This window comes from Ostrea edulis, chromosome 7 (genome assembly GCF_947568905.1).
Source record: "Ostrea edulis chromosome 7, xbOstEdul1.1, whole genome shotgun sequence".
NCBI classification, from domain to species: domain Eukaryota; kingdom Metazoa; phylum Mollusca; class Bivalvia; order Ostreida; family Ostreidae; genus Ostrea; species Ostrea edulis.
Window position 1 is genome coordinate 8193359 of NC_079170.1, and position 24524 is coordinate 8217882.

The window sequence follows — 24524 nt, forward strand, 5'->3', positions numbered from 1 at the left end:
TCCTATGTCCATTTTGAACCTTGACCTTTAACCGTATGACCTTAGAATCATAAGGGGTCATCTACTCCTTCGGATGTACCAGTGTCCCAAATTTGATGTCTGTCAAGCAAAGGGTCCTCAAGGTATTGATTGGACAGTATACTCCTATGTCCAGAGTGGACTGACTTTACACCTTTTGACCTAAATATAAATAGGGGTCCTCTTCTACTCATAACCAACCAACATTTGAAATATCATAACGATCAAGTGAATGGTTACCAAAATATTGAGCGAACATGTGGTCTGCCGACCGACAAGTGCAAAACACCCCCTCCCCCTCCTTTTCTTCTTTGAAAGGGGGCATAAGTAATTGTTTACAGAATCTCTTATATATACAGTCACATGAATTTAGAAATATGGCTATAATGGGTTTTCGTACTTCGGAAAAACGTAAATACTGACTATTACAATGACATTAATGGGCTTCCATAATTCTAGAAAAAACTACAATCGGAATAATGCATTATGCTTATTAATTAACCCTGACCCTAACCCACTTTTTAAATTTTATTTTTTTTATGTGAAGGGACACATTATAGATATCACTAAAGGTTTTTGACTCATTTTGTTTTAGTCAATGCAATGTGCACTTATACTTTTTCGCCGCGTTGTTTACCGTTCTAGAAGCGTAAAGTTGTTTTTTTAAATTGTCTTACACTCTGTAGCTAATCATTATAAAACAGCCAATTAAAATTTATCATCGTGCAATTTTTAAAACTGCATATTATTATATCGTGACTAGCACATGTTTTATGTACACGTCCTTTAATTTTGTCACTTGATTTTGTCAGATTTCTGCATGTTGCACGTTTTCATGGGTCTGGGAATATGCGATAACTTTTGAGTTTTAACTTTCCTTTTGCAGTAAACGACTGCTGCGAGATTTTAAACGGTTATGTTTGAATTCTTCATTTATTTACCAATTAAATTACTTGCTTTGAATTTTGATATGTTTATAATTACCAAGGGGGTCGTTATATCGCACCTTGGTACATCATTTTTCGAAGCCTGGGTGATGTTTTGATTACAAAACATTGAACGCTCGCATCGGCTATTTAATTGATAGATATATACATATATATATATATATATATATATATATATATATATATATATATAACAGACTCGATATTTTCTTTGTTTAAAGTCCATATATATATATATATATATATATATATATATATATATATATATATATATAAACTTTAAACAAAGAAAATATCGAGTCTGTTAAAACTTTATTGCTACAAACTCTCGTGCTTTGCTGAAATAAACATTATTTCCCCGAAAATACTGCTTTGTTCATAGTGTGTATAAGGACAAGATTGCCGTTTTCTTAAAAAACAAATTTGCTGCATTGTTTACAAATTCTAGTGCATGCTTTATTGAGAACCTGCATTATTTCCACAAAGATTGCTCGTGAAGCTAAATGCGATTGTACACACGAACAATGGTATTTCCACAATTTACAGGTCCTAAAACTTGGGAAAAGGGGATGTGTATTAAATATATTCAGCAAAATACGGTAAATCACCGTACATGTGATTATCTATATGTCTGAAAGCGAAAACATAACAAACTAAACGTGCGTTCCTCGTCTCACCCCGGTAGATTCCCGCAGAAATAATCACATGGTTTAGGCTTTGACACACTTTCGAAGAGGCCTCGACGGGGAGTATGATCGGTCGTAATATACCAATACCATTTTCAAATATTTACTATGCTTTTCCAACCTAAGAAAGCGAGATATTACTTTCTTCACTATGAAATATTTACTTACAAGTTATTTATTTCATGTTTACGAATCTATTTTTGTAGTTGATATATTTATACACACGTACGTCGCATGTTTAATAAAAAAAAAAACGTACACTCGCCTGTTGCTTACATCATGTATTCATACACACTATGTTTAGTTTCTTTAAACGTATTGAGGGGACTCATTTAAATTACATTGTTATATGAATGTCAAAATAGATGTGTGATATGTCTTTAAAACTTAATGAAGCTGTTCAAAAAGCAAATGAACAATTTTTGTAAGATCTTTGTGCGCGGGATTTATTTGCTGTCGGTGTAAGAATAAACAGAAAGTTTGTGATACGCGATAAATCCGCACGCCGTTGATAGCAAAGAGCATCTCGCTTCGCGAACCGACTCAAAAACCTCAATTTTCTTGATTTAGTTTGCCTGCAAAACTCTGCCGCTAGAGTCCCCAGGTTAATACAGTAATGCCCACTGAAGCGAAAACATAAGACAGTGGCTATAAATAGCTATAGATAGCCACCGTCTAAAAGAGACGTGGATTACGTACGAAAATAATGCTACAAATAAAAATAATTGACAAATGGTTTATACCCGAGGTCGGAGTTATATATATATATATATATATATATATATATATATATATATATATATATATATATATATATATATACTAAGTTCCAACAACACCCGATACCTAAAAGTGTCGGATCCACAACATGGATACAAGGTCATATACAAAACAAATATACAAAGCACTAAAATGACCAACGACACGAACAACCAAATTGTCAAATTTTCGGGACGACCCGTCCCTTCTTCAGGACAAACGAAAAGAATTACATAATGTGGCCAAATTCAATAGATAATAATAACAAAAACTACATATAAATACATCTAGCACTACAACTACAATAGTCTACAAACGTATTTACAACGCAGACTACATGTTTTTTGGTAATTAGGTTTGACAATCAATGTTAAAAGTGGAGCGAATTAGGACATGCCTTATTCGTCCAAAGAGCTGATTCATCATTTGTTGTGACTTAAATCAAGGAAGTATTTCCTAAAGAACCCTGATATCATGCACGATTTCTTAAAACGTCAGACTCTGATACAGATTCTGAATAAGTGTTTTTAGTGTAAATAAAATTGTAGATATTGCATATTCAAAAATATGTGGTCCATCTACATCAACTATCATCAATATATAAATTACATGTCAATATTTCTTTACTTTTATATGTCAGAGTCCCCTTAATTGTCTCCAAATATTTTAGAATCTAATAAAAGTAATTGATTTTGAATTTTGAAATATACAGTGCTTCTGAGTACGTTCAAAAGTTGGGGAGCTGGAGATATTTTGTGGAAGTGGTTTCTTCTTTTTCTTAATGCATTGTTTTTAGATTTGATTTCAATTATTTTTGCACCAAATCCTTATCCATCAATTCTAGTATGAATCCATAAACTTCTTCTGCTGTATAACAGTGACCCAGTCAACAACAGCAATGTGTCTCATTTACGTAAGAGCACAGACACATACTGGAAAATAATGGATGAACTTCGTAATCCTTTAACTTAGAGTGTTTAATACGGAACTTTGGGATGTGCCGGAACGACCGATTAGAATTGACGTTTATACACCACGGTCACGTGATAGTAACCAATTGTAGGGCAAAGTTGACATCAATACAAATGGTGTTTCGTTAGCAGACGGTCCGTAAAGAGCTTGGCGCTGTCATACGATGACGATACAAATCACTATGGATGCTTAGTACCTGGATGTAAATTAGATGGAAGGAAAAATTTGCTTTTAGACGCGTATCATTGGATGCAAGACGTGAAGTTTTACCGATATCCTCAAGATATTCCCTAGATTTATTTCCCTCGCCAACTCACATAATTTAATCAAATGTATTTTCCTATAACTGGTTGTAGTGATTCCTTTCTTTGAAAGATAGCATTTTAATGGAGGAATTTGGTAGCAATTGAAGTCACCAATGCTTGTATACTCAATTAAGTAACATTCCCTAAAAATTGCGTTCAACGCTCGATAAAAGTCAGAGTGGATCCGTATCTCGAAAGTTCCGTATTGATCAGATCTCGTAATAGAAACAAACAAATTAGTTTTAGGTCACACTATTTAGTTTAGGGTGGTCTTATAAGTTTATCATGCAACAGATATTTTTCTCATGTTCACTTTCTTTAATGGACTGCGATATCAGGGCCCCTATAAACACACACATTACAACCTGTATTGATTTACCGCGGTAGTTCACTGGTAGAACGTTTGCTTCGTATCCGGGAGGCCGTGAGTCAAAGCCCACCTCGTGTCGTGACAGCGTCAATTCAGAGGCGTAAACATGGATAATAACTACTCCTTCGTCAAACTCTCGGCGTTCAGAAGTGGGAATCACGGGTCATTCGGATATGACATTAAGAACGGAGGTCCCGTGTTGCGATAGACTTTGGAACGTTTAAGAACCCTCACTATGAGCGCTTAGCATACATGTAGGTCTGAATTCGTGGTCATTCTCCTACAGCTGCTGGGGTCTCAATAGGGGGGGGGGAGTATTGACAGGACGCAATTCAAACAAACAAATCAACAGAAAGTATTTCATTTTGTAATATAACTTTAATTGGTTTAAAGCGCATAAAATATTGGCAGTAAACATTTTCACCATTGTGTATTGCTATAGGGAGTTTGGAAACTTATCATAAAGGATAAGGAATGTTCTTAACAAATAATAACTAAAGTTTACTATAATGAACATCCAATACTTTGATATAGTCACGCTATTGATCACAACATTTGACTTGGTTATTGTAGTTTCATGTAAACATAAAAAATTTGTACACTTCGTGTGGTGACCTTTCTAGGTCATGGAGGTCTATTGTTTAGAATAAAACGGCGGTATTGTTGACATAGAAGTTCAATAGTCTGTAGATCTTCCTCTAGCGAGACAAGATTTAGACCTAAACTTTGATCCCCGTCCAAATAAGCTGAAAAGAGAAAAGGTTGCAGAGGTGATTCTAGGAATATTTGCATAAATCATTGAATATTAAACAACTTACCCATATCTGAACTATTCTCTCCCGCAAAACAAATATGCAGTAGACCTGAACCATAACTATATATCTGATAAATGTTCATATATCTGGTTAAAACATTAACAACAAAAATTAAAAATCTTTTCTGACAAATATATGAAAGAGAGACTATGGGTAATTTTAAAAACAAATTTTGATTGACTGAAAGGTTGAAAAGGCTGAATTCCTCAAGATTCGGACGCATATATAAAGCTAAAGATAAAAAAGAACTGATAATGAAAAATTGGCCGATCTTTGACCGTATCACAACAGATTCTTGCTGCGCCAATACTCCATGGGCAAACTTTTGAGCCAGTAAATCTTGTCAAGCATGAAGAGATAGATCACTGGCCGTGTCGCCACAGACTGTGGAACATTTGTCAATGAAACCCATCCATTCTTGACAGCATCCCCTGATGTCAAAGAAATAAATCGACTTCTTGAAATAAATGTCCTTTTTCTTTAAAAACAAACCCACACAAAATAACCCCATAAACTGTGTCCCATTTGAAGATCGTATATGAGAAGCTTACATTAGATCCTGTACATGATTATTATTTCCACGTAGAAGATCAGCTCTTTTGCTGCAAGAGTTCTACTTCCATCAATCTCATAATTACTTATTCTGAGTGATCATTAAAGTCCCACCCATTTGAGTTCAACAGATTATATAACAGATTGTAAATTACATCAGACACATATGGGGTTGGGATCATTTTAAGTTTGTTGCGAATTATGTTTATTTATAATCTGTGTACAGTTACTTTATATATGTGGGTGTATTAGTTACTTGTAGTTATCAATTATATAACTTAATTTTTATACATAAATGCGTGTGAAAAAAACTTTAGTAAAACACATCTCCACTTCTGTGTTTTTCTAGTTTGGCATTGCCAGAGATGCTACGACTGATATATATACACTATACAATAAGTCAATTCAGTCATACTTGAAGTAAATTATTCTAATGTAAATTGTTAGGATACCAGGTACTGCCAGGAATACAGTGAGTAAATCACTTAGATCAATATAGAAGCAATCTTCACAGTATCCAATTTTGTTAAAGGTGCATTGTAGCTATTAACAAAAGGCCTATACGCCTTATCGGTCAATTGAGTATCCATGTAAGTCAAATGTATCACTAACTCCAAGGGCTAAAATATTTATAATTTCCTAGTCTGCACATTTAAGCTAGATTCTAGTATTCATAACCAGTATCAAAGAAGATGTGTTTTTAGAACACAAATGCCCAAGAAGGTGCGCATACTGACGAAAGTCTTAACATTATATATATATATATGTGTGTGTGTGTGTGTGTGTGTGTGTGTGTGTGTGTGTGTGTGTGTGTGACAATGCATGAAGTTTTCCTTCGGATACGCAATTGTAGAGAAGATGATTGAAGAAAGGTTATTTTCACTACGGTCCTAGGGGTGCAGGAGTTCTGAAATTTACAATGACCCCCTCCCCGTCCCAAAAATGCTTCAGTATTACGAAAACATTAAAACCTGTTCAATTGCTGATGGATGGCGAAAGACAAGACCCAATAGCAAAATATAACCTGGTTGAAGCGACTCTGCATGTTTAGAGATGATTACACAACATAAAGCAGCAGAAAATTATCTCAGAGGCAAGTTTTGTCTAAGTGGTGTGAAGAGTTTGTGTCAATTAACCCTTCTTTTGATTAAAAAACTAATGAAAATGACCCGTCTCTGTCATCTTGTTATATCTTGTTACATTCCTTCTTCCCTCCTTGAAACATTTTTGGTTTCCTCAAAATATAAAGTGAAATCGTTAGAATTAATAGCAATCAAATAATGAACACATCTAATGTAGATTCAAGATATTCATGGAAAATAGACAGGTTGTTATTTAAATACATTCAATGGTTATCATTCAAATAGTCTATGTCCAGACACGAACGTGTAAAAACATTTTTCAATTAATGAAAATACAAATCACGAAATAGTCCCAGTCTGAATTTCTCCAGTCCATCTGGAAAATGGCATATCTATGGCATACCTTTCAAGAAAAATGGTTGTAAAAGATGTTGAATATAATTAGATTTTTAAACTTTCTAATTCATTTCAAAGAAGGTATTTCTAAGTACAGGTCTAGCCACAAATGTTGTTTAGCACATAAGTTTGATAAAAAGATATGATCAACCGAACGTCAACTGGCCTCATTCAAAATTTCACACGGATAACTCAGTTAAGTTGGTCAAGATATAGGGCTCATGGTGGGTGTGACCGATCGACAGGGGATGCTTACTCCTCCTAGGCACCTGATCCTACCTTTGGTTCATCCAGGGGTCCGTATTTACCCAACTCTCTATTTTGCATTGCTTATAGGCGTTATGAGATTGATCACTGTTCGTTATCTTCGCCTTTCATCCGGATTAGTATAGACAAATCGAGTTGGTATTTTCTCTCTAGAACACATCTTTAATGAAAACAAAAAACAAAAACAAAAAATCACAAGATAGAATAGTATATTCTTTCTAGTGATTGATACGGGAAAATAACTTTAGATAACATGAAGACATAGTGAAAATATTACACCCCGAATCTCCTCTATCTTTACATTCTGAGTGTGAATTCTCAAGATAAACGCCGAAATTCAGTATCAATGCATTTGAAGTTTTAAAAGGTTCATTGAAAACAACTTTGGTTTTTAGATGTAAATGGTATTTTATGTGACGCCATGTTCAAACAATAAAAAGATGCTCTATGGGGAAATTCAGTACATATTAATTTGTAATGAACATACACTTAACGTTCTCTGCATGATAAGCAGGGTCTTGGGGGAGCGTTTAGGATTGCAGTGTTCTAAGTATTTTGTATTAAATATGTAATTCCCCATCAATCTTGACACTCAGTTCCATATTCTCCGCGTTATTTTGGATAAAACAAAAATTCCTCGAAAAAGCTCTAATGGTAACAATATTCATTTTAATCACCTCTTCTCGGTCTCTCCTCAAATGGAGATATTTTTGTACCTGAACTTATTGAATTTAAAAGAAATTAACATGAAAATGTGAAAAAAGGTGTGTCATTTTGATGTATATAATGAATTCTGAAAAGCATTGCAATGTTTATCCTCAGTAGGGATATATTTCATAAAGATTAACCATTTTTTCAATCCCTGGGAGCTGCCACATCTAAAACAAACTTATAAACTCCCTGCCAAATTCTCTCTTAGCATCCACTAGAGGACAACACTGATGCTGGCGTCAGTCGGACATCTTGTGTATTGTTGGGCATTGTAACCATCAACGTTAAAATGTTAAAATGTCAAAAAGTTAAAATCAACAGTAAGTGAATTAAATGTGGGATATCAGTTTGAACAGGATATAGGGCTCACTGCGGGTGTGACCGGTCAACAGGGGATGATTACTCCTCCTAGGCCCTGATCCCACCTCTGCTGTGTCCAGGGGCCCATGTTTGCCCAACTATTTATTTGTATTGCTTATAGGACTTATGAGATTGATCACTGTTCGTTATATTCACCTTCTATTTAATCAGAATTTAGTAAAAATAGCATCACTACTGTTGCGATGGTCTAGAGGTAGAGCGTTTGCCCTGAGTGCGGACGGTCGGGGTTCGAATGCCGGTCGTGAAAGATCTCGGTCGTTAAAACAGGTAATGCCAGTTCCAACGCCAAACGCTCGGTAGCATGTGTGAATGTCACGGGTCCTATGAGATTACCTTAAAAACGGATGTTCCGTATTATAGTAGGTGTGGCACGCTAAATAATCCTCACTGCTCAATGGCCGTAAGCGCTGAGCATCGGCCTAAATTTGACGCCCTTCACTGGTATTTATGACGTCTCCATATGAATTGAAAATTCTCGAGAGGGACGTTAAACAAGATACAGTCAATTAATCAATATAATCAATTGCTTTAAAGGCGATGTTATTCAAACATTTTACACATAAACACCACATACCAAGTCCCCCCCTCCCGGGATCATGAAATGATCTACATGACTTTTCATTTTTTTTTCTTACAGATCTGATGTGGTAGAGAAGAATATATTTGGAAATTTGTCAAGTTTTGGTTGAAAACGTGAAATCAGTTGTAATGGTAGTTTTCGGTAAAAATTGTTTAATTGTTATTACACAACGGACGCTGATCAATTACACTAGAATTGAATAGAGACTTTGAAGCCCATAATCGTTCACAACGACTAATATCTAATAAATAACTCACTGTAATGTTCCAATTTAATGGTGTATAAAACATTATTAGAATACAACTAAAATTTAAGAACTATATAGTTTGATACATACATGTATGTCAAACAAGAAAACAAAAAGGAACAAACAAACACTGGACAAAGCAAAAAAATACGCATAACCACATACACTAACAAGTGCCAGAGATATTCAGGTCAAAACACACCAAGGTCTATGAAACACTTTATATCCATTTCAGCACCTCACCAGAAATCATTAAATGCATACATAAACATGCATTTGTATGACTTGTACCACAGATGTGCATAATTATGTTTCATACCAATTAAACAGTCTCGATTGAAGTCAGCATTTCGTAAATTCTATGGTCGTTATAACGATCTACTTCGTCAATACAACCTATCATTGGGTCAACTGCTTTCTGACGTGTTTCATACCGATTGTTAAGCCGTTTTTGGCACACTGATTTTGACTGCAGATAACTCCGTTTACCTTATCGGGATATAGGGCTCACGGCAGGTGCGACCGGTCGACAGGGGATACTTACTCCTCCTAGGCACCTGATCCCACCTCTGGTGTGTCCAGGGGTCCGAGTTTGCCCAACTATCTATTTGTATTGCTTGTAGGAGTTATAAGATTGATCACTGCTGGTTATCTTCACCTTTTATAAAGCAATGAAACTATGAAAGTGGCTTTTTTTTGGTAATCAATAATGAAGTTGATTTCAATTCAAAATCAAGTTGGAGATGATGTAAATTCAAATAATTCAGATAAATACAGGTATAATTAAAAACAAAACTTTAGAAGTTTTTAAAAAACGATTTTCATCATACATGTGCAATATTGCGTTATCAACAAGAGTTAAAATAACTCATTTTTAACATGAACGTTAGTGCAAGAGGATATACTAAATCGAATATGATAAATTAGCCTAACATATATACATGGATTTACATTTAGGCATTGTAGTGATTGTTTGTTATACATAAATTTTAAAAAAGAAATGCCAAGAGTTTGTACTCAAATGCATTAAAAACTGTTTTCATCAGCATGTGTGTATTACACTCCTTGTGTAAAAGCTCATATTCATATTGCAAAGGAAACTGGCCTGTTTGTCTTGGATCTGAATGAGACATAATACACATTGCTATTGTTTGAATTTTATAGAACGATTCTTTATATGAAAATGCAAATAACCTTAGCAAAAAATCATAAGATTCGCTGCTTGTGTTGGAGTTTTAATATGAAAACAAAACGTAACAGAAATGACTCGCAATAAACATATAATATTTACAACATGTAAATGTATAAGCTCGATGAGAATCCCAAGGTAGGCACCAAAGTACTTTTTCAACGCTATTGTTCAAACGGCTCTGTCTTACGTAACTAAACTTGACTGGTCCGTTAACAGAGATATTGGAACCACCCTAATATCAACAGGTTTAACTTATGGAGTCAGCCAGTGTTTCCATAATCAAAATACCCATATATATTTCGTATCATCATATTCCAGACGTGGAAAGGGTTTCGATCTCCATGAACATTCATAAAAATATTCACCACTAATAGTGTTCCTGTTAGAAATAATGAAAAGGCATCTCGTCGAAAAACTATAAGCATTTTTTTTTTAATATGAATAGATCATTCAACGAAAACAAAATGTGGGGACGGGGAACAACGACAGTAAAACCATGCCCTCTTACCCTTCTTCTTCCTTTGTACGTTCGGAAATACAAGTAGCATATATCTCTCATTGTTTGTTTGAAGTACAAACAAATTGAAAACACGATTAATTGTCACTGTGTGTAGCGTGCTATGGACCGCAAACCATTTTACATTCATGCTTGACACAATAGCAACGCTTATCTAACACTTGTTCTAACCATATGTATTTCAGTAAACAACCCTCGTAAAATTCCAGGCGGTGTTTTGAAGACTTGAAACCGGGGCATTGTCTTCCGTAAACGCAGACCTATAATTTTTACCATTTGTTTTTTCCCTCCCCCAAGATAATTATATTCAGTCTAATTTTTGAAACTAAAAAACGAAATCATATTTGATTGTGTTGACGATGATTCTGAAGAATACCTTGGTCGTTTAGAAATGGTAAGGTAAGCCTAACATCGTTGCATGCTATAAATCCCTGCATGATCTACATGTACTTACATATATGATCGGGGAAGGTGTAATCAGTTATGTAATAGCGCCCCTCTAAAACACTGATCTCTGTCCTTTGCTGTCAATACACAATCGTCTCGTTCACGATGGACGCGGATCTTACTGTCAAGTTGATATGTTTTTACTCTGTTGTACACATTTTTGCTGTGTTGGACAAAAATTTTACTGAGTCGGAACAGCAGTCAAAACACCCCCATGACTCGTGTATAGTTTAATGACGTGGCTTCTAATCATAGATTGCACCATGCAAAAGTATTGGTTTTCTTCACCTCCAACCGCTAGGCGAAAGTTACATTGCAAAGACACCCTAGCCGAAACGGTTTCCTGTACAGATTCTTATTGATTCTTAAATTTAGAATTTCTTAATAATCACTTAATTATTACATACCCAGATTCAAACGGGAATTTTAACTGAAGGACGAACTGCTTCTGTGTCCAACTTGCCCCCAGAATGAGGGCAAAAATGTCACCTTTTTATGCATATTTTATCCACTGTCTAACGAATTGTATTCCCGAAAAATTCTCCCTACGGGTATGAATGTAAACCCAGTACTAGATCGGTTGCAAAATTACGACTAATTTAAACAGGGCCTCTTTTTACAGCGATGCATAACTTTGCCTATCGGTGGCGATAAACGGGAAATGTGATGACGGAAGCAAAATCCAAATAGTGGTAATAAAGTAGCAACGCCCTTTAAAAAGTAGCTGCCGTTTCAAGTGAATCTGCAATACTAGTTAAAAATAATTATAGTTTTAAACCGCGTTAATGTTTTAGAGGGGTTGTTTGGCTTGGAAAAGTGAGCATTTTTATGTGTTTGTAGGGGGATGTTTAATAAGCATAATATATTGTAAAATAGAAACAACTTTAGTTCTATTTTTGGTAAGAATATTAAGACATGATTAAACTATATGAAATTACAAAAATAACCTTAATGGGATTAAAAAACAAAATCATGAAAGGTAAAGATAACGAACAGTGATCAATATCATAACTCCTATAAACAATACAAAATAGATAATTGGGCAAACACGGACCCCTGGACAAACCAGAGGTGAAATCAGGTGCCTAGGAGGAGTAAGCACCCCCCTTCGATCGGTCACACCCGCCGTGAGCACTATATCCTAATCTGGTAAACGGAGTTACCCGTAGTCTAACTCAGTGTGCCAAGAACGGCCTAATAATCGGTATGAAACACATTTGACAGCATTTGACCAATGAGCGGTTTTATTGACGAACTAGATCATTATAACGACCATAGTATTTGCGAAATGCTGACTTCAATTGAGACTGTTGAAACCCCTGTACCATCAACTTGTTTGTCAATAGCTTGCCTCGATTTCAAAACTGACCACACGCAGAGCAAATTCTTGTGCATCGAATCAGTTGAGATATATAAACACCATATGCAGGTGATAATGGCATATTGCTACATAAATAAGGGAAGCTGAAGATGGAGAAGCTGAAATCATCCTGTTTGTCATACAGTTGAGTTGTCAGTTGGCCGTTAATATCTACTTTCGATAAAATATCTAAGTATGAAGCAGAAGTGGATGGCTTTCTGGTGTCTTTTATTTCGAGCTCACAGGGATATATTCAATCGACATATGAATGAAAGTTATTATTGTTAATAGACAAAACGTCGTCGACATATCTAAATGTCGAATTGAAGGCCACCTCAAGATATTTTTTTTCTTTTCATGTAGAAGTTTTTGAATAAATTCTACTTCATATGAATATAGAAACAGGTCAGCTTTCAAAGGAGCACAGTCCCTGCCCATGGAAATCCCAACAAACTGTTGGAAAACTTGATCACCAAAGACCACGAAGATATTGTCAATGAGGAACTCTAGCATACTTTTTATTTCAACTTCAGAGTACTTGTGCGTGGAATCAGAGTGGTGTTTCACAAAGTAAGTTTTTGGATGACTGATCACTAGATATGAATATTTCCTTTTTTCCATTTTTGCTGAAGAAGCAACTGTCTTTAATGTTAAAAAGTGTAGTCTTTAATTCATCGTGAGTAATGATCGTGTATAGTGTTGAAACGTCATAAGTTTTGATGCTATTGACCTAAGAAAAGTTTTGCGATTTCACGTTTACTAAAAGTTCTTTATAAATTTTTAGAATCCACATTTGATTAACACCACTTCTGGCATATGTAGTTGTACAGTATATGTGAAGTTTCTCCTTCACAGCTGTTAATATTTTCGTGAGGAGCAAAGATAGGGGCTTGGTAGAGCACTTACTGGATCCAGCAATGTAGCGTTGTTTGTAAGGGTTTTTATGTAGTTTAGAAATCCAGTATAGGTACGGTAACTCATATTCATTCGACCTATTGACTGGGATATTAAATGCACAATGGTATGCTTTCTTCGTTTTCTCATACTTATTGCATTTGATGTTATAATTAAACATAAATAGAATATTATCGGCGTGTTGGATTTCTTTTTGTGCATATCAACAGAGCAAACTTGAGAAATTGAAGCCTTATAATTGTGTCATAAAACGTATATTTTGATATGATGAACCGGTTATCCGATTGGCAATTTTATATTCGATTAGTTTGAAATATTGGTAAAAGTCATATCAGGTTTCGGGGTCGTTAAACGTAAACGCTCACCTGTAATATACATTTTAGACTTTTTAAAAACTGCTTGCCCCACAGTCAGATACGAATAGAGAGGGAACTAAGGTACCGATCCCTTCCCCTATGGGTTTTGTAAAAAATGAATATATTTGTATAGTTTATGCTCGTTCAGTTGTTACACCATCTGATAGTAAAGGAATTTTCTTGGGGTGAAACTCACCTGGAAGCCTTCCACCTAAGGTGTGAAATCCGTGACCCTGTTGTTGAAGAATCTGGTGTACGTGTGGACTCGGGCTGTATGCAATACAGTAAAAGTTGCAATACTGCTGGTGATCAAAATGTTTCAAAAATATTGGATCTAACGTTGTTAAAATCAATAATGTGTAACTAAATAACGGAGATTGGAGTTAAAGGTATCTACAGATACTTCTGGATGTAAATCCATTTCAGTAGATTCACTATTGGAACTCATCCGTTTTGGTGGGGATTCAAGTAATGATAAATAAATGATAAAACTACTCCGAAAAATCATCGGTCTTTTTTCCAATCATGGAAACACAAGCAATTAACAACACTTAAGCGATCGCGTCTGTTGCGATTTTCCAGGTAATTATACATATTAATGAATTGCAGTTACTTTAATTGATTGTTCCGTCATCTCACGGATATAGATATATTGCATCCATGAAGAGTTACAGCATTCACCAAACTCCACCAGATGTTGTACAACAAAACTCCTTTCTGATGTATTATACAAACTAGCACTGAACGACTACTAAAATGACAAGGAAGCAGACTCTAGTGCTTGTGATGATTGTGCTTACTAACTGCGACGCCCGTTTACAAGACAGCTACTCAAAGTTACAATATGGACACAGACTGGATAGAAAAACAATAACCTCTTTTGTGGAGTTCAGTATTTTAGACTGTGCTGAGGAGTGTTTGAGAACAACACGATGTAAATCCGTGAGTTATTACAAAGGAGCCAATTTCTGTGAAATAAACTATGAGAACAAATCTTCAGCCAGTGACAGGTTTGTAAAAAGTCCGGGGTGGATCTACAGTGAAAAGGAAGATTGGGATATAGTGAGTATGATTTCCTATTTGTTGACCAGGTTCAAAGTAACTTCTATTTTGTTAGCTGGCCAAAAATCTTCATTTCTCCTTGATATTTTTTGATATTTTTACTGTGACTATGGTTTACACCTTGTATTTTTTTTTTTTTTTTGGCCTTGAAAGAATTTAACCACTGACTTTATACATACGTTCTCATACATCGAAACTGTTCACGTAATTTTTATCAGTAAAATATTGCGCCGCGTAGGTTTTCGTTAGAATGATCACTATGGTATATGTCGGACCAAAAGTGGAATCATGAAATCACTAGTTTTCATAGATAAAACAAAGCGGGTCTAAATCGGATTATTTACTTGCGAAATATTCATTTTCCGTTTGAATATAAAGTCCCAGATATGTCAATAGGTTGAATATTAAATGAAAATCAATATTTACGGAAAGGATCAAAACAGATAATCGATATATATATATATATATATATATATATATATATATAAGATGATATATATATATAACTGATATCCACACTACAGTTATAAGATAATAAAAGATATTCTTTATTTCCTCCAAATTAATGGAGAGTATATCATAATCAAATTATTAATTTAATTTGAACAGAAGAGGAAAAAAACATATTCATATTACGTACATACAGTGTATTTGAAAGTAACGATAACAATCTACAGATTACGGCTGTCTATGGCAAACAACCCTCTGTTTTTATACAATATATTTGTAACAATTAGCATGATTTGCTTCCATTTTGTAGAATATTTTCAAGCATAATTTATCTGTCTTCCAAAAGGTTAAAACAGCTTAGCATAAGATGCATATTAAGATTGTGCATATTCCTGGTGCATAATGGACACAATTTACAAACAATTTTCATTGAAGACACTTGTACTAAAAAGTTAGTCAACAATTTGCCATAATCTATTAGGCCTCAACTTTGTGTGTAGTTTCCTGAAAAGGTTCATATAAGTGTCCTCGGAAAGAGAAGCAATCCATTGTCTTTCTTCTGTTGCCCATGTTGCTTTAATAACAAGTTTGGAAAATTCATATTTGTTAAAAACTGCCGTTCTGTTGTTTTTAAATAAGTCAATAACTTGATATTTTCTGCTGTTTGTAACATAATTTTGGTTAAAAAATATTTTTCAGATACCTGAGCATCAACTGAATATCTATATACTTTATAATGTACAGACGTTTGGTCTGACCTATGAAGTATGCCTAGAAACAATAGGCTACACTTGTCTATATAACCCTGTATGGTCCACAGTCCAATATTTGAAATGCTGGAAAGTGATGGGGGAAATTTTGAAAATCCTTGAATGATTCTTGAAAAATGCCTTTGTATATATTCAGGTTGTGTGTGTCCGTAAGTGTTAATGACCGTCAAATCTCACGAGAGTAGAGGACATACATGTAGGGTAACAAGACACGTTTCCATATTGTTGATGAAACAACTGGATGGATATCAGAGTTATCAACACCAATAGAATAGACTATAATGAGTGATTTTTTCATCTTGCTGTTTTACACAGTCTTTCCGTTAGTTTATCACTTTTCATATTTCCTTGTAGAAGGCAGCCATCATAAACAGTACTATCAGACTGAGAGATTTCATTACCAAAAGGAATAATGCTATAAAATTCAGAACATTTGTACGTTTTGTTAAATACAATTGATACACTCTTACATGGATTATAATGAAGTCTTTTCTACCTGCTTTAGTAAACATTGTAAGGATTGCTTAACAAATCAGTGTCATATGCTAATAATGGCAGTGCTATTCCTCACTTTGTTGCATTCCCCCTCAAAACAGACAACTCTGGTATACAAAAGATGGCGGGGAAATGATTCTAGGAACACATAGCTGTGCACTGTCTTTATGTGGAGAAAACATCGAAATTCTGCTTCCCTTTGCGATTAAATATCATAATCGGACCTTGTTCTTTTTACCGGCCGCCAGGAGGCGGTCTGCTCTATGATATCCATGCTTTAGAGTCTGTGCGTTTGTGCAGGATTGATATGTTGTTATATGTATATTAAATATAGAAGCACGATTATCTTTTATGATATTTTTGATAGAATTAATGATTCTTAACAAAAATGTATTTTGTTTGGTTTTGACAATAGAAACACGGTATAAAGCATTTTTTTCATCCAATCTTTATCAAATGTATCGATGTTCGTCTGGGGTTACATTGTACCTAAGGTGTTCGGCATCATTTAAAACAAGAAGGGTCAAATAAATCCTTAGATACTTTCTGTACTTTCAAAGATATTGATTTAAAATTTTCTTGCAATTATGTTTGTTTAACCTTACTTATATAAACGTTTAACAGAACGCGTTGAATTCAATTTCCTTAAAACATGAAATAGCATAAGGTAGCTGCTGTCAGCAAACATGCACAAGTTCCGTTTTACATTACACCAAGTCTTCACCAGAATAACGAAGGCCATATTGAAGTTGTAAGTATGATCATATAACTTACAGACAACATACAACCTATCATTTGGTAAAATGTTGTTTGACGTGTTTCATACTGATTGTCAGGTCGTTCTTGACACATTGATTTTTGACAACGGATGACTCCGTTTATCTGATCAGGATATAGGGCCCACGGCGGGTGTGACCGATCAACAGGGGGTGCTTGCTCTTCCTATGCACCTGAGCACACCTCTGGTGTGTACAGGGGTCCGTTTTTTGTCCAATTACTATTTTGTATTGCTTATAGGAGTTGTGAGATTGAACACTGCTCGTTTTCCTCACCTGTCATGCTCATATAGAATAAATTCAAGTTCTTCAAATAATATAACCCGAGAGTGAATGGTGGGTTTACGACAGAAGAATAAAGTTTTATATTTGAAATACATAAGGAAAAATCTGTAAAAATATTTTTCTTCAAAGCAGCATTGTCGTGATTAGTCGTATTAATATACAAGCATCCACGGGTAAGTTACAGAGTCAAGTTTGTTTGTTCCGGAGTATACAATGGGATTTCAATACGTGATTAAAGATTTACATGTAATCATATATATAGGGAAATCGTCTTTTCAAAACCAGCAGGGCCATTATCAGGCATGACTTAATATGCAAGCGTCATCAGGTAGTGCAGGTTTCTATTAATGCAAAACATAGTCCTGGAGAGGATGAGGATACAATATGGGATCAAATTAATCTGCATCGTTGATATTTGTTCTCATGCATTCTATATGGTCGTCGAAATGAAACAAATTATTTACAACCGTTCTTGGAAGCTTGCGTCAATATATTTATTGTGCTATAAGTTATGGTATGGTGAACATTATTAATCGTAGTCGACGCATGCGGACAATATTTGTTTAAAGTGACACTGCTCAGAAAACATCACTTATTTATAGGCTATCTGCGGATATGTAAAGAATTCATTATGTTTTTTACTAAATCTGAATGTAACCTGTAGTTCTTTGTTTTTCATCCGTGTAAAAAAAAAAAAAAATTACACAGACCATTATTATCAACTAGTAGATCTAAATGTTCGCAATATGCAATATAATTCGACCTTTGATGAATTTATTTACAGTTACCAAGATATTACAAGTCTTCATATTTGTGCATGTACCTCCTTCAACAAATATAATAGCAAAAAATAAAATATCAAATTTAATTTTCATTGTTAATTTAAAAAATACGATGCTACCTGCCTGAAATGTACGATATTTCATCTCATATTTAAAACTGTGATATCGTCATATCAATCCAGTGCTGGTACCTTGGTTATTCAACGGATTGAAATTGAGGCTTAACAAGTATTATAATTAAGGATAAATAGCGAATTGAATATCCTTGACATGGATTACAGAAGTGAATTATCCAAGAGAACGAATGTATATGCCCCCGTCCTTGATTTCCCAAACATAACTCTTGTTCTTTATAGATTGTTTTCATGTGTGTCATACTTGCTATTTTGTTTGGACCATCTGAGATTTTATATTGCATATACCATCATAAAGCGGCGAAACGAATTAGATCAATGTTTGATTAATGCATTAATACAAGTAACAGAAAACAAATTAATTGCGTTTTAAATTCTGTAGTCTTTATCATAATGATCAATGTTAGTTATTTTCAATTTTTCATTCGTTTCCAGCGTTAAGATGAAACGTGTTAAGACTTTAATATAGGGCTCACGGCGGGTGTGACCAGTCAACAGGGGTTGCTTACTCCTCCTAGGCACCTGATCCCACCTCTGGTGTGTCCAGGGGTCCGTGTTTGCCCAACTATCTATTTTGTATTGCTTGTAGGAGTTATGAGGTTGATCACTGTTCGTTATCTTCACCTTGCATAGAAACAGAGCGATGAATCTAAACGTTTCATATTTATTAGACCACCTAAATGAAGTTCCCCCAATGCATTACTGCATAGACATGATGAAGATAACGAACAATAAACAATGTCACATTGATGAAGATAATGTTCAGTGATCAATTTCATCTAGATATAGACACACCATACATGCAGTTTAGATCATCAATGAGAAACATTGGTGACGTAATATTAAGCGACCATCATTAGTAAACCAAACTTGAATTTCTTTCTCAAATTGATGGTTCCTTCAAACTTCGATGTGATTCGATTTTGAATTTCACAGCCATCTCTTCGAACATTGATCTGCTACTGTTTACTATAATAAAATGTAACGGTAAAATTCAAAGTAAGAAATTTCATTAAATATTTAAATATTCTTCAATATTAATTTTTATTTACATTTCCAAAGTTTTACCTTGGATATATTTACCAATTTAAATAAAATAATAATAATAATACCATATTTATATAGCACCCTTTTCATACACTATGTACGCTCAAAGGTGCTTTACAATGCATATATACCTTACAAGGGAATGTTATACACATAATACATAGAAAATAAATAAAACATTAAAAGCTGTACCTATCATCATTGTACATATAAAACATGAAAACACAAGATACCAAATAATAACACATTCCTCATATATGTGAACGATGTGCGAATGAATCTTGATCAACATAGTGCGACTATTTTAACAGATGAGAATATTACTACAATAATGAAAGTAAAATGTAAATATGAAAAGAAAATTTCGTTTTTTGAAAATAGATGAGGCTATGAACAGCAACACTTCAGTCAGTACATGAACTATGGCGTAGAGCTTCGTAGCTCATGTCCTCCTATGTTTTCAAAAATGAAATTTATTTCTAAGGTAATATTTCTCCACCAGTACTTATTGTAATCTTGGGGTGAATTTCTTACGGTGCGTCTTTATATACATTTTACGCAGTGAACTGTTTACTGGAAGATAGAGGGATCATGGTTCGTATGTCTGGCCAATAGGGGATGCTTACTCCTCAGAATCGCCCAATGCCACTTATGTTTTTCCCCAGAGCTCCATGAATGCCCTTTCCTCACTTTTGTATTCTACATCTAATTTTATGAGATTGATCATTGTTAGTATCTTCATATTTTTCATAAAAACATACAAGTGTTATTCACAAATCACAGGAAACGCTTACGGATAGATATCCACACTACATTTAAAGACAGATATCCACACTACCATTATTGACAGATATCCACATTACATTTATACACAGACATCTATATTCACACTACAATTATAGACAGATATCTACACTACAATTATACACAGATATCAACACTACAGTTATAGACAGATATATACACTAGAGTTATACACAGATAGCAACACTACAGTTATAGACAGATATCTACACTACAGTTATAGACAGATATCTACTCTACAATTATTGACAGATATCTACATTACAGTTATAGACAGATATCTACTCTACAGTTATTGACAGATATCTACACTACAGTTATAGGCAGATATCTCCACTACAGTTATTGACAGATATCTACACTACAGTTATAGACAGATATACACACTACAGTTATACATAGATATCTACACAACAGTTATACACAGATATCTACACTACAGTTATTGACAGATATCTACACTACAGTTATAGACAGATATACACACTACAGTTATACATAGATATCTACATAACAGTTATAGACAGATATACACACTACAGTTATACACAGATATCTACACTACAGTTATAGGCAGATATCTACTCTACAGTTATTGACAGATATCTACACTACAGTTATAGACAGATATCTACACTACAGTTATAGACAGATATCCACACTACAGTTATACACAGATATCTACACTACAGTTATTGACAGATATCTACACTACAGTTATAGACAGATATACACACTACAGTTATACATAGATATCTACACAACAGTTATAGACAGATATACACACTACAGTTATACACAGATATCTACACTACAGTTATAGAAAGATATACACACTACAGTCATAGACAGATATCTACACTACAGTTATAGACAGATATCTACACTACAGTTATAGACAGATATCTTCACCACAGTTATAAACAGATATCCACACTACAGTTATACACAGATATACACACTACAATTATACATAGATATTCACATTACAGTTATTGACAAATATTTACATTACAGTTATAGACAGATATCTACACTATGTTTATAGATATAAATGAGGACCGGCAAGTTATCAATCCACTTAATGGTCCCTGTGATTTCTAGGTATAGTATATAGAAGGCACTGGTCACTTCATGGAAATGCGCATTTCTATTGGTTTTTACTTTTCAGCATTTCATGAAGACTACGTGTCATTAGTTTTCACAGATTGTTATTTGTTTATATTTTTAATGAAATCAACTAGTGGTGTATTGATTACTACAATATTTATGTAAAGTATAAGTTCGTTGAATTTTTACATCTGTTCTGTTCCTGTTACAGGGTATGGTGTCTTTTTGTTCGGCATCCAATTGTTCCATCAATGAAAAATGCAAACCCTTACCAATGGCCAAGTTTGAATGTGTTTTATCAGGTAATAAATTATGTTTTCCATTTAATCATTTGGGTTTTTTCTCTCGTTACTTTTCACTGTGAGCGCGTCTAACCCTGAATGCCAATATCCAAGAACATACACATTAAAGTGAAATATTTAAAAGACGACAACGGAATACAATTGTTAACCATGAAATGTAGACCCACTCAAAACACACATTTTACAGTATTTGTATTGTCATCAGATTGCGGCATTCCATCCCAGGAGGGAGTGAATCTGAGCAGCGTCGGCAGATGGGATGGAATTGGGATTCAAAGATTCATGACACTTGACTGTTATCAAAATTACAATCAGTCTGGTTCACGGATGTTTGTTTGTGCACCAAACGGACAGTGGAAAACAAAGTTGAAATGCGGTAAAAAAAATTAAATACAAGAACCTTTATTGCATTGCTTAATAGGATTCGAGAACAATGAAGAACCGGTGTGATATCCGGTGATTTTTTTTCTTGTTCATTTCTTCTTTGATAATTTTTAACGAAGAAGCAGAAACTCCCTAGCCTTCCATGTTAGGTTTCACCCGACCAAGGTTCACGGCGGGTGTGACCGGTTGACATGGGATGTGTACACTTCTCTATTTTGTATTGTTTATAGGGGTTAAGATATTGATCACTGTTCGTTGTCTTCATCTTTCATTGATGTACGTAATTCAAAGTCTCATTCATGCAATTGATGTATGAAAGTAAAATGTCCCTTGATAGAGCACTTTCCAAATAAAAACAATATTCTTTTAAGAGGCACTTTCATTTTCTAGCATCTTCTTTACGAAAAATGATTCATATACAGTGAAGATAAAGAGCATACGGCAGATATTACCAGCAAGAGAGGGGGTGGCTATGATGGGAAAATAAATGAAAGACACAAAAATGCAGCTTATTTTACTCAAGGTTTATAGCTGGAATCATAGGTACTGATTTACTTCTTTTCATGCAGTTGCCGATCATTATACCTCTTCTACCTGTACAAATGGCGGACATTATATATAAAGAACTTTTAGCAAATTTAAAATCAATAAATTTTTCGTAGATAAATATTAAATCGTAATTTTGTTCAACAGTATTGCTTACAATTATTTAAAGACTTATTGACATCATATAAATTTACTTCGTTAACAAAATTGGGAAAAGGAAATACTCATTTCTAGTTATCAGTCATTTGACAAATTCATTTTGTTAAACACCACTATGATTCTACGCACAAGTACTCTGAGTTGATATTGAAAAGATGATGGAATTATCCATTGACAATATTTTCGGTGTCTATGGAGATTAGGTCTTTCAACAATCTGTTGGAATTCCCATGATAAATACTGTAAATTCCTAAATATACGCAAGGAATATATAATGTGTGTGTGTGTGTGTGTGTGTGTGTGTGTGTGTGTGTGTGTGTGTGTGAGAGAGAGAGAGTGTGTGTGTGTGTGTGTATATATATATATATATATATATGTACGTACGGTACCAATTTCGATGCACCAGATGCGCATTTCGACAATTAATGTCTCTTCAGTGATGCTCAAGCCGAAATTTTGGAAATTCGAAATGACAAAAAACTTGTAAAAGTTAAAAGGTAAACTAGAGTGCCAGAAAAATGGAGCCAAATTCGTCCAAGGATCAGAGTTATGCATGATGGTACCGTATCAATTAGATACACGGCAAACTAACAACTCAACTACATAACAAACGGGATGATTTCAGCTTCTCTATCGTCAACTTCCCACATTTATGTAGCAATATTCCATTATCACCTGCATATGGTGTTTATATATCTCAACTGATTCGATATGCAAGAGCTTGTTCTGGGTATAGTCAGTTTTTAAAACTAGGTAAGCTACTGACAAACAAGTTGATGGTACAGGGATTTCAACAGTCTCGATTGAAGTCAGCATTTCGCAAATTCTATGGTCGTTATAACGATCTAGTTCGTCAATACAACCTTGCATTGGGTCAAATGCTGTCTGACGTGTTTCATACCGATTGTTAAGCCGTTCTTGGCACACTGATTTTGACTGCGGATAACTCCGTTTACCTGATCATGATATGGGGCTCACGGCGGTTGTGACCGGTCAACAGGGGATGCTTACTCCTCCTAGGCACCTGATCCCACCTGTGGTGTGTCCAGGGGTTCGTGTTTGCCCAACTATCTATTTTGTATTGCTTGTAGGAGTTATGAGATTGATCACTCTTCGTTATCTTCACCTTGCACTGAAGAGACTTTATTTGTCGAAATGCGCATCTGGTGCATCAAAATTGGTACCGTATATAAGTTTTACATATATATCAGTGTAGAGGTACTAAATGAACCGAATTAATAGGGAATAGAAGTGGAAATGTTTGAACCTATGAATTGTACCCTTGTATCTCTGTTGCCTCATTTCTTTTGGAAAGTCGGATATAAGTTGGATAGAAATACTCCTTGTTTTGTATAATCTATGTTTAATTGTCAAAAATTTCCAGGCGATTTAATGTTAACTCTGGGTTGTCCCTTGCGTTTGTCAAACGACGTTATGTGCTTGATAAAGTCGTTTTCAGTTGCCCAGCAAACCTTGCAAAGCCTTTATATTCTGATGTGATACAAAAACCTGCATGTGATTGACCAGTGCTACAACTGTATGT

General features: G+C 34.6%; 1 protein-coding gene across 1 annotated transcript; it reads left to right on the forward strand.

The window, feature by feature from the left end:
* The first annotated feature begins 14159 nt into the window (after positions 1–14159).
* LOC130046667 (uncharacterized) lies at positions 14160–24504 on the forward strand. The gene is made up of 4 exons (XM_056142933.1): positions 14160–14937; positions 21802–21892; positions 22098–22257; positions 24366–24504. The coding sequence occupies exons 1-4, from the start codon at positions 14632–14634 to the stop codon at positions 24502–24504; spliced, it is 696 nt and encodes a 231-aa protein (XP_055998908.1). The 5' UTR covers positions 14160–14631.
* The last annotated feature ends 20 nt before the right edge of the window (positions 24505–24524 follow it).